Raw genomic sequence first — 12370 nt, 5'->3', positions numbered from 1 at the left:
AGTGGTCAAAGATTAACCAGAAGCTTGCCAGAAACTTGTGGATGGCTACCAAAAGTGCCTAATTGAAGTGAAAATGGCCAAGGGACATGTTACCAAATATTAGCGCTGCTGTATGTATAGCAGCAGATTTGATCATTTTTTCTGTTCACCCATAATAAAGTCATAAAAGAACCAAACTTCATGAATGTTTTTTTTGACAAAGAAGTATCTGTTCCAATCAATCTATCAGAGAAAAATCAGAGTTGTAGAAATAACTGGAAACTCAAGAGAGCCATGACATAAAATAAAACATGGTGTGGATATGGAAACCCTCATTCTATGCCATTAAAATATCCCAAATAGCAACATAAGATTGAACACATAGGACAATACGTTTAACATCAGCTTTAAAAAAAATTTTTTTTCTTTATTAACAACAACACGATAGACAGAACAAACAACAATACAACCCAAAAATAGACAGAAGAAAAAAAAAGAAAAAAAAAACATGAACACACACGTTTCGTCATCGGTTTTCCCAGAAGCCTTTTCACCAGGAAGTGGGAGGCTCTCAGGCTAATGCATGTTTTGACAATGATGGAGGATGAAGAATTTGAATTTACTGATGATCTGGAGGAAATTTTGCATCTCACCCCAGAAGTACAACTAGCGATTGAACAGGTAACGTTTGGGTTTCAAATCAATGTCCCTCAAGGCACGATTGCTATGGGTTTTGTTAACACACGTAGATGGTGTAACACATACCTGCTCGAATTGTATGATACTATAGTTACTTTTTTATAACATATTACACATATGGGTTGGCTGAGCTGCAAATCGTATTGGCAAACAAATGTCAACGTGCTAATTTAACAAAATGCATGCGTTTAATTTGCCAATGTTACAAACGACCGGTGTTCTGCAGTTCGTTCTACCCCAAGTACTACCGTGCTCTTTAAGGTTGTTTTGTTGAGATGCATACAGGAAGAACGTACTAAAAATGCTTAAAGAAAATACTTAAACGTAATAATATCAAATAAGGGGGGTTTAAATACACTACGTGACTAATGTGGTCAACAGATAAACATTCTGCTTTAAAGCTACCACAAGAAAGCACAATGCTTAAAAGCTATCACGGGAAAACACGCCAGAAATATTTTGAGGCAATGGAATGGTTAAAAAAGACTCAATAGACAAGTTTCCTGAGCGAAACATGGGCGGCACCATCTTTGATAATTTCTGCTCCGAACTTCCGGTTTAGACAGAACAACATGAAGGGCGGTTGAAGTAAGCAGCAGTGTTGTTAATAATGGTGTTACAATATAACGGCATTACCAACGGCGTTATTTTTTTCAGTAGTGGGTAATCTAATTAATTACTTTTCTCATCTTGGCAACGCCGTTACCGTTACTGAGGACGGAAAGGCATGCGTTACTATGCATTATTATATTGGTCGAAAAGTCTGAGGGAGACGGACTCACCGAGACGACAGAGCAGAGCAGGAGTGGGGAGGAGGCAAGAAAATTGTGACGCAGAGCAAACGCGATGCTAGGTAGCTCCAAAAATACCTGTTGTAGCCGATAGCGTACAAACTACGCCCGCATGTTATGGTAGATATGGTAGACATGGTAGATATCACATGTACTGTATATAGATATAACTAGATGCAAAATGACAGACACGGCACTAGATGCGTTAGTAAACAGCCACCATCTTAAAGCAGTAGACCTTTTATTACGGCTCTGTTGTAGAGAACCTTCCTAGCGAACCTAAGTAACTTTTTATCTAAAATACTTCTAAATTAGCAAAATCTTGACTTGAATCTATCTTTAAATGATGACACAGTTTTAAAACTTTCATATGTCGAAAGTAGAAGGGAACTAATGCAATAATGGGAGCAATTTTAACAACTTTTAACAATTGATTCAGGGTAAAGGGTAAATTAGGGTAAAGAATTGGGCTCGGGCCAATTGTACCAAAATCCTTCACAAAAAACTTTACATAGTGTGGCCAATGTTTTTTTTTTTTTTTTTTTGAGGAAAAAAAAAAAGTAATTATCACCAATTACTTTGTCAAGTAATTAATTACTCTTACATTCAGGTAATTGAGTTACTAACGCAATTACTTTTTGGGAGAAGTAATTTGTAACTATAATTAATTACTTTTTTTTCAGTAAGATTAACAACACTGGTAAGCAGTGGGCTGACAAAATTAAAACAGCAAAATATAATCAGAGCAACCCACGGAATCTCCAAAAATGGATTCAGCATCACGTAGATGAGACTCCGAGGGTTTCTGTGCTGTGTGCAAACTCCTGGAAGCGCCTATATGTACTAGTCGTTCTCAAAAAAATTAGCATATTGTGATAAAGTTAATTATTTTCTGTTATGTACTGATAAACATCAGACTTTCATATATTTTAGATTCATTACACACAACTGAAGTAGTTGAAGGCTTTTATTGTTTTAATCTTGATGATTTTGGCAAAAAAGTCAAGAAAAAACAAAAATCACTACCTCAAAAAATTAGCATATCATGAAAAGGTACTCTAAAGAAGCTAGTAACCTAATCATCTGAACCAACGAATTAAATCAAAACTGCCGACCTGACTGCTGTCCAGAAGGCCATCATTGACACCCTCAATGGAGAGGCTAAGGGGCAGTTTACATGTCGTCTCTGCAACACAAAGACGCAATGACTGAGTAGCGGACTCACCTCGCATGCATATGGTGTCGGCGAAGACGATAAATCCTAAATCCTGCCTCCAAAGTGGAAGAATCCGATTGCGGGGGATTGAGGGGGCTTCCTCGGCATGCATATCAAAGGCTCCCTCGGCGCAAGACCGCGCTGATAACGGCAGCACTCGTACACGTCACATTGGACGTGCGCAGCGTTGCTACTAAACATTAAAAACTGCAAATATGGCGGAATGTCGGCTTTAATTTACTGTTTTAATAATATTTTTAAATTAAATATGTTGAATGTTTCCATTTTTGTGCCTTTTTGATCAAAAGAAAAAGCCATTCCTTCGAGTGAGCGGGCATATTTTTTTCTGGGCTGAGGGAGCTTGGTGGGGTCAAAGTGCATCATTCTCGGTCGCCCTGTAAATCTGCACTGCCCCCTTGGGCCTGGCATGAATACTACATCGTTTTCATGCAGAATTGCGACATTGTTCAAATGGAGACGCAAATGCAAACACAAATTTGAAATTTTTCATATTCTTGGAGAGTCACCATGTAAAAGGCCCCTAAGATACAGAAAGAAATTTGTGAGCGAATAGGCTATTCCCAGAGTGCTGTATCAAGGCACCTCAGTGGGAAGTCTGTGAGAAGGAAAAGTTTGGCAGGAAACGCTACACAACCTGAAGAGGTGACCGCACCCTGAGAAAGATTTTGGAGAAGGGCCGATTCCAGACCTTGAGGGACCTGCAGAAACCTGGAAATGGGCTACAGGTGCCGCATTCCCCAGGTCAAGCCACTTTTGAACCTGAAACAGCGGCAGAAGCGCCTGACCTGGGCTGCAGAGAAGCAGCACTGGACTGTTGCTCAGAGATCCAAAGTACTTTTTTCAGATGAAAGCAAATTTTGCTTGTCATTCGGACATCAAGGTGCCAGTTTGGAGGAAGACTGGGGAGAAGGTAATGCCAAAATGCTTGAAGTCCAGTGTCAAGTACCCACAGTCAGTGATGGTCTGGGGTGCCATGTCAGCTGCTGGTGTTTGTCTACTGTGTTTTATCAAGGGCAGGGTCAATGAAGCTAGCTATCAGGAGATTTTGGAGCACTTCATGTTCCATCTGCTGAAAAGCTTTATGGAGATGAAGATTTCATTTTTCAGCATGACCTGGGACCTGCTCACAGTGCCAAAACCACTGGTAAATGGTTTACTGAACATGGCATCATTGTGCTCAATTGGCCTGCCAACTCTCCTGACCTGAACCCCATAGAGAATCTGTGGGATATTGTGAAGAGGAAGTTGAGAGACACCAGACCCAACACTGTGGATGAGCCAAAGGCCGCAATCGAAGCATCCTGCGCCTCCGTAACACCTCAGCAGTGCCATAGGCTGATTGCCTCCATGCCACGCCGCATTGAAGCAGTCATTTCTGCAAAAGGATTCCCAACCAAGTATTGAGTGCGTAGCTGATATAATTAATTAAAGGTTGACTTTTTTTGTATTGAAAGACACTTTTTTCTATTGGTTGGATGAAATATGCTATTTTTTTGAGAGAGGGATTTTTGGCTTTTCTTGACTTTTTTGCCAAAATCATCAACATTAAAACAATAAAAGGCTTGAACTACTTCAGTTGTGTGTAATGAATCTAAAATATATGAAAGTCTAATGTTTATTAGTACATTACAGAAAATAATTAACTTTATCACAATATGTTATTTTTTTTAGAAGGACTAGTATGGTTGGAAGTGGAAAGTTTTGAACAGCGTCCAGCTTCAAAGCGCCAATGTGGATCTACCTCGCCATACGCCTTAAATTGAAACCACCTGCAGACAATAGTTTAAGGATGTGCTTTTAAACCAAGGATCTACCTAAAAGATTGTATGTTTGTTCTTATCAGTTCGTTGATCATTCGTGGACAAAATTATAACAACCTCTAACCCTGTGTTGACGTGAGGCGTAGATTGGTATGCTGGCAACTTGAGTGACCAAAATGAGGTGAAATTACAAATAATATTACAGTTGCTGAATGCAGAAGGGCTGACATGGATTTTGTTTTTATAAACAGAAATAGTATGTCATTCTTTTTATGTTGCAGATATTCATCGCAATAAAACATTTGGACAACAACTATTTCTTTTTTTTTTTTTTTTTCAAACGATTGGTGCATGTGCAAAACAGGTGACTAAATCACAATTTATAAAAATTATTTGAAAAATATTAACAAAGGTGGAGCATAAGTCAAGCCTTTCATTATCAAAGTAGAATGCACGTATTCTCGATATACACTCACCGGCCACTTCATTAGGTACACCTGTCCAACTGCTCGTTAACACTTAATTTCTAATCAGCCAATCACATGGTGGCAACTCAGTGCATTTCGGCATGTAGACATGGTTTAAGACAATCTCCTGCAGTTCAAACCGTGCATAAGAAAGGTGATTTGAGTGACTTTGAGCGTGGCATGGTTGTTGGTGCCAGAAGGGCTGGTCTGACTATTTCAGAAACTGCTGATCTACTGAGATTTTCACGCACAAGCATCTCTAGGGTTTACAGAGAATGGTCCGAAAGAGAAAAAATATCCAGTGAGCGGCAGTTCTATGGGCGGAAATGCCTTGTTGATACCAGAGGTCAGAGGAGAATGGCCAGACTGGTTCGAGCTGATAGAAAGGCAACAGTGACTCAAATAACCACCTGTTACAACCAAGGTAGGCAGAAGAGCATCTCTGAACGCACAGTACGTCGAACTTTGAGGCAGATAGGCTACAGCAGCAGAAGACCATGCCAGGTGCCACTCCTTTCAGCTAAGAACAGGAAACTGAGGCTACAATTTGCACAAGCTCATCGAAATTGGACAATAGAAGATTGGAAAAACGTTGCCTGGTCTGATGAGTCTCGATTTCTGCTGCGACATTCGGATGGTAGGGTCAGAATTTGGCGTCATCAACATGAAAGCATGGATCCATCCTGCCTTGTATCAACGGTTCAGGCTGGTTGTGGTGGTGTAATGGTGTGGGGAATGTTTTCTTGGCACTCTTTGGGCTCCTTGGTACCAATTGAGCATCGTTGGAACGCCACAGCCTACCTGAGTATTGTTGCTGACCATGTCCATCCCTTTATGACCACAATGTACCCAACTTCTGATGGCTACTTTCAGCAGGATAATGCGCCATGTTATAAAGCTGGAATCATCTCAGACTGGTTTCTTAAACATGACAATGAGTTCACTGTACTCAAATGGCCTCCACAGCCACCAGATCTCAATCCAATAGAGCATCTTTGGGATGTGGTGGAACAGGAGATTCGCATCATGGATGTGCAGCCGACAAATCTGCACCAACTGTGTGATGCCATAATGTCAATATGGACCAAACTCTCTGAGGAATGCTTCCAGCACCTTGTTGAATCCATGCCACGAAGAATTGAGGCAGTTCTGAAGGCTAAAGGGGGTCCAACCTGTTACTAGCATGGTGTACCTGATAAAGTGGCCGGTGAGTGTATGTCCATCGAGTACAGTTAGTGTTGTGAGGCACATCGAGTGGTCTTACCTTGCATAACAGCGTTTTCCACCTGTAAACAAATGAACAAACAACTTGTAACACTTGCATTTATGAGTTTACATAATTGTGGCATTCTACACGTACTGAATAGCAACAGGCTAGCAGCAGATAGCATGTGTTGCAGCCACAACAGTGCAGTAGTTATAATAAATACTATTAAACATAAATAATATTAAACATCGTCATAATTACAATCATCATCTAATAACAATATCAAAGACAACAAGTCGTTTTATGTGCAAGATTTTAGCTTTAGTACTTTTTGAGCACCGGAAACATAAAAATGCAGGGATAGGAAGAACATACTTTCCATAACACCAGTGGCAACATGGATACATAAACACCCGGTCTTTGTGGTGGCACAGTCTTGGCTCCATATCTGCCTTCATTAACATGTTGTCCTCCAATGTTGGGATGATGGCAGATGGATGTGATATTTCGAAATTGCCTTTTTTGGGGGATTATAATGAGTAATGTTACTCCAGCTCCACTGTTGTTTTGGATGCAGAAAGTGTAAAATGAAAGTCGCGGGCAAAAATGCTGAAGTAAAGCAGAAGTACCTCGGAAACTTGTCTATAACGAAAATAGTAAATACTCACTGCTGTTAACTGATGTGCGCATGTGTGCGCAAGCGTACTGGGCATTGGTAGGACGTTTTGCTGTGTAGATATTTTGGCAGAGCACCGGTGGTCTGTTTCATTACGTTAGCATTCCACATCATATACAGTATACGCATATATGGAGTACTTAAGTATTATGCTTTGACTAAAATATGTTTATCATATGTTCCCAAGGTGTTTCCAAGTCAAGATCCACTTGATAAAGCAGACTTCAACGCAGTAGAATATATCAACACATTGTTTCCCACCGAGCAGGTAAAAAGGCAGTTTATTCAGTATATTTATTTCACTTACTGCACTTGTACTGACCATTTTATTACCTTGGTCTTTCCAAGGGAAAGAACAAGGTTATGTTGTTGTGCAACTTTATCGTACTTATTTTTATTTTTATTATTATTATTCATCTTATTCTCCGCGTTTTTTCGGCGCGCCGCACAGCCCGAACCGCTGCACCGATCGGCACCGTTCAAATATCGAAACGTCCGGAATTTTTGCGCGACGATGGCTTTTTTAAAAACGGCCCCGAAAAATTTTCCGTTTTCCCGCAAACGGCAATTTTCCAGAATTTTTTTTTTTTTTCAAAATGTATCTAGTCCTACAATTTTTGACCAAATCACATAATTTGGGTATCAAAAATTCCGGGACGATGAGGGGCATAAAAGTTGTATACAGAATTTGGCAAAAATTTACGGTTCCCCGGAAATTTGCCAAAAACTTTCCTATTCATTTTGAATGAAAAAAAAACACACGCTGCACAGCCCGAACCGTTTGACCGATCGGCACCGTTCAAATATCGGCACGACCGGAATTTTCGCGCAACGATGGGAATTTTTCAAACGGACCCGAAAAATTTTCCCTTCGCCCGTAAACGGCAATTTTCCGGAAAAAAAAAAAAGTTTCAAAATGTATCTAGTCCTACAATTTTTGACCAAATCACATAATTTGGGTATCAAAAATTCCGGGACGGTGAGGGGCATAAAAGTTGTATACAGAATTTGGCAAAACTTTACGGTTCCCCGGAAATTGGCCAAAAACTCTCCCATTCATTTCTAATGGGAAAAGTTCCCATTCACTTACAATGGGATTTCAATGGAATTTACATTGCATTGATGCCATTGACGGCCATGCATGTCAAATCTATTGATGCCAATGTACTTGGATTCTATTGACTATATGGATGTCGATGCCATTGACTGCCATGGACGTCCAAAATTTTTCCCATTCATTTTCAATGGGGAAAAAACAAAATTTCCCCAAATCAACAGAAAATGACCAGATATCAATAGGACGTGTCCCCCAAACTTCCCCAATTCCATTGACGCTTATGAAGGGTGCCGCCATTGACTTCCATGGACGTCCAAAATTTTTCCCAATCATTTTCAATGGGGAAAAAACTAAATTTCTCCAAATCAACAGAAAATGACCAGATATCAATAGGACGTATACCCCAAACGTCTCCAACTCCATTGACGCTTATGGGGGGTGCTGCCATTGACGTCCATGGACGTCCAAAATTTTTCCCATTCATTTTCAATGGGAAAATTTTTTTTTTCCCCAAATCAACAGAAAATGACTAGATATCAATAGGACGTGGCCCCCAAATGTCCCCGATTGCATTGCTGCTTATGGAGGGTGATGCCATTGACGTCCAGGGACGTCCAAACTTCCCATTCATTTCCAATGGCATTTCTTCATGTTTGTTCATTTTATTGATGCCAATGTACTTGGATTCCATTGACGCTTATGTAAATTGATACCATTGACGTCCATGGACGTCCAAAATTTTTCCCATTCATTTTCAATGGGAATTTTTTTTTTTTCCCCAAATCAACAGAAAATGACTAGATATCATTAGGACTTGTCCCCCAAATGTCCCCGATTGCATTTCCGCTTATGGGGGGTGATGCCATTGACGTCCATGGACGTCCAAACTTCCCAATCATTTCCAAAGCCATTTCTTCGTGTTTGTTCATTCTATTGATGCCAATGTACTTGGATTCCATTGACGCTTATGTAAGTTGATACCATTGACGTCCATGGACGTCCAAAATTTTTCCCATTCATTTTCAATGGGATTTTTTTTTTTTTCCCAAATCAACAGAAAATTACTAGATATCATTAGGACGTGTCCCCCAAATGTCCCTGATTGCATTGCCGCTTATGGAGGGTGATGCCATTGACGTTCATGGACGTCCAAACTTCCCATTCATTTCCAATGGCATTTCTTCATGTTTGTTCATTTTATTGATGCCAATGTACTTGGATTCCATTGACGCTTATGTAAGTTGATACCATTGACGTCCATGGACGTCCAAAATTTTTCCCATTCATTTTCAATGGGAATTTTTTTTTTTTTCCCAAATCAACAGAAAATGACTAGATATCATTAGGACGTGTCCCCCAAACTTCCCCGATTCCATTAACAATTATGAAAGGTGCCGCCATTGACGTCCATCGACGTCCAATTCTCCCATTCATTTCTAACGGCTTTTACTTTGTTTTTTGCCAATGACTGGCATTATGATCCATTCTATTGATAGACCTGAGTGGGGCTAAGATCTGTATCTCCACAGAGGAAAGACCAAGGTGTGTAATTTCTCCCGAAATTGCAGTTTCTAGTTTTAACATGATGTCACACGTACGGTGGTACTTCTACCTATGAATTTAATTTGTTCCAGGACCTTGTATGTAAGTTGAAATGGTCGTATGTCGAGCGGAATTTTCCCATAAAAATAAATTATAAATTGATGAATTCGTTCCACAGCCCAAAAATCTACGCTAAATCCTTAATAAATACTGCAGGTACAATTACTAATAGCAATTACACATACAAAACAAATGTATTATAAATCAAAATCGGAATAATGATACTAATAAATGGAAATAAAAAAAAAAATAAAATCAAAAAATAAACGTCACCCAAAGTCATCAGCAACTCACTCGCTGACAACTTCAGCCGATCACCGAGTCACGCCATCGAGTGACAGCCGGCCTAATGTTTATTTTTGAGTGTCTTTTTATTCTGGTAGCCTCCCTTTTTCTTTATTTTTTTTTTTTGTCTCCTCAGACAAAAACTTTGTCTTGTTACTCTGATATCTCTGCAGAATTTGCGCAAAGCGTTCGCATCGACTTCCATCTTTACAACGAATGGAGAAGGGACGAAGTGATGTATGACTTAAGGCAATCACAATTTTTGTAGTTCATATATGTGGCAGGGTTCCTGCCACCTTCTACAAAGTTATTTAGCGCTGATGAAAGCGATACAGACCCCCTCAAGCCATAACAGAGGTGTCATTCAACTAGTTGTCAGTCAACATATCATCACAAACGTTATGAAAATATTTTATAATGGTTGAAAAGTTCCTTCGTGTTGTTTTAACAGGGAGCAGCTGGATCCAGCCATTCTAAATGAGTTATGTCATATTCACTGTTGCTACTAGAGGGCATTGTATCCACCCAAATTAATAAAAATAAATGCAAACACCTTCACTACGAACCGTTACAACACCACGCAACAATTAAATCCTCGAAGCAGCAAAATTTGATTCAAAGCTTTTTTCTAGGGCTGTCAAACGATTAAAATTTTTAATCGAGTTAATTACAGCTTAAAAATTAATTAATCGTAATTAATCGCAATTCAAACCATCTATAAAATATGCCATATTTTTCTGTAAATTATTGTTGGAATGAAAAGATAAGACACAAGACGGATATATACATTCAACATACGGTACATAAGTACTGTATTTGTTTATTATAACAATAAATCAACAAGATGGGATTAACATTATTAATATTCTCTTAAAGCGATCCATGGATAGAAATACTTGTAGTTCTTAAAAGATAAATGTTAGTACAAGTTATAGAAATTTTATATTAAAACCCCTCTTAATGTTTTCGTTTTATTAAAATTTGTAAAATTTTCAATCAAAAAATAAACTAGTAGCTCGCCATTGTTGATGTCATTACACCAAGCTCACTCCCCAAACCCATAAAATCATTTGGACCCAAGCGCCAGCAGAGGACGCCAAATAATAAAAAAACAAGTAACAAGCAGACATTACACTTCTGTCATTTTAATCTGAGCGGGGCATGTGCGTTAATTGCGTCAAATATTTTAACGTGATTAATTTAAAAAAAATTAATAACCGCCTGTTAACGCGATAATTTTGACAGCCCTACTTTTTTCTAATCGAATTACTGGAGTTAATCGATTATTCGTGGCAGCACTAAAAAAAAGTTGAGCAGAGAATGAATTTGTGTAAGAATTACTTCATTCTTATTGAATATGGGCTAACAGCTAGCATTCAACTGGGTAAAGAATGTGAATCAATACTGTTACTCATGCCACAAACTACTTTTTAGTGCCAGCACTTTTCATAACGTAGAACCTATGAAGTAAAAGCCCATAAAAAGAACAGTCCATCTTAAAATTTTGAAATTGATCTTTAAAAAACGAATAACATTTTAAGGCCTTTTCACACTATCGGCAGCCCAGTGTGAAAGGGTCCCGTGGCAATGCACAACAAGATGGCAAAATCTAGGAGCCCACGTAGGGCTGATGTAGACAGAGCCAAGAAGTGAAGAGTGGTGACTGGCAAGCCCATTTACTAAGGTCCCCATGCACTAATGCATTTATTTGTCATTCATGCCCGAGAAAATATATTTTAAGGAATCAGGGAGATTATATTAGCCGTGTAAGATTAAGATTTACGTTCATTATCCACAATTCCACATAAACGCGCCTAGAGATAGCATTTGACTTAGCAAGAAAAGGTGTGAGAGGCACTTTTCAAGTTATTTATCAACGTTTCCTCTTCCAACTTCCTCCGCCAAAACAGCATTGATATCACTAGGCCTGCACCACCGCTATTGGAAGTGCTCACAGTGTGCCGCTCTTACACAGAACAAGTTTTTATTTGGTGATCCACCCCTCCGTGGAAAGTTCACTCAAGCTTTGCACTTACTTCCGTTTTGAATGCACTCTCCGACATCCACAATGAACGGGCTTCCACGTGGCAAACTGTGTGCTGCTACTGGAAGTGTTAAAAGGCGTTTACCTTACAGTGATGGGACACCCTTCAGTCAACACAATGTAGATTTTTTTATTGTCGTAATGCTGATTATTTCAATAATGATATTGCGCAACGCAACGCTGCCCTTTGGTGGGCGAGTTATAGCAAGTATGACAACCAACCCCGCTCTCCTTTATTGCATTCAAAAACGATGTGAGAACTGCTCTATTGCAGTCAAATCTACACAGTTTATAGATGACTAACATAGAAAACATAAAGTGAAGATTTTGAAGGGGGGGTCAGGGAACAACATCTGTTGGTCTATGTGGTTGACTTTGACAGTACATATTTTCCACGCAAAAAATTCAGCTACTTTAAATTGGAACGGCTAAATTATTTTTTTAGGCAAGTTGGTGGCCTTTTGAGCTATGTCATCAATATTTGAGCTTTGTTTTCCTTATTTGGAAAGCCCGCTAAACGCCATTGTATGTGCAAGCTGGCTGACTTACTTGATGGCAAGAATCAC

The 12370-nt window shown here is 39.3% G+C and overlaps 1 protein-coding gene across 3 annotated transcripts in view; it reads left to right on the top strand.

The window, feature by feature from the left end:
- Nucleotides 1-518: 518 nt before the first annotated feature.
- vps53 (VPS53 subunit of GARP complex) overlaps nt 519-12370 on the top strand; it is a 62292-nt gene continuing 50440 nt past the window's right edge. For 2 of the 3 annotated variants that reach the window (XM_057839031.1, XM_057839030.1), the window contains exons 1-2: nt 525-660; nt 7004-7084. In XM_057839031.1, coding sequence (XP_057695014.1) covers nt 559-660; nt 7004-7084 — 183 coding nt within the window. In that variant the 5' untranslated portion in view covers nt 525-558. Of the gene's footprint in view, nt 661-7003; nt 7085-12370 lie in introns of all 3 variants that reach the window. The other variant, XM_057839032.1, reaches the window with a different exon arrangement.

The sequence above is a fragment of the Corythoichthys intestinalis genome, chromosome 6, assembly GCF_030265065.1.
Source record: "Corythoichthys intestinalis isolate RoL2023-P3 chromosome 6, ASM3026506v1, whole genome shotgun sequence".
Taxonomy (NCBI): Eukaryota; Metazoa; Chordata; class Actinopteri; order Syngnathiformes; family Syngnathidae; genus Corythoichthys; species Corythoichthys intestinalis.
Note: the sequence above shows the minus strand (reverse complement) of the source record. Positions and strands in the feature narration are given on the sequence as shown.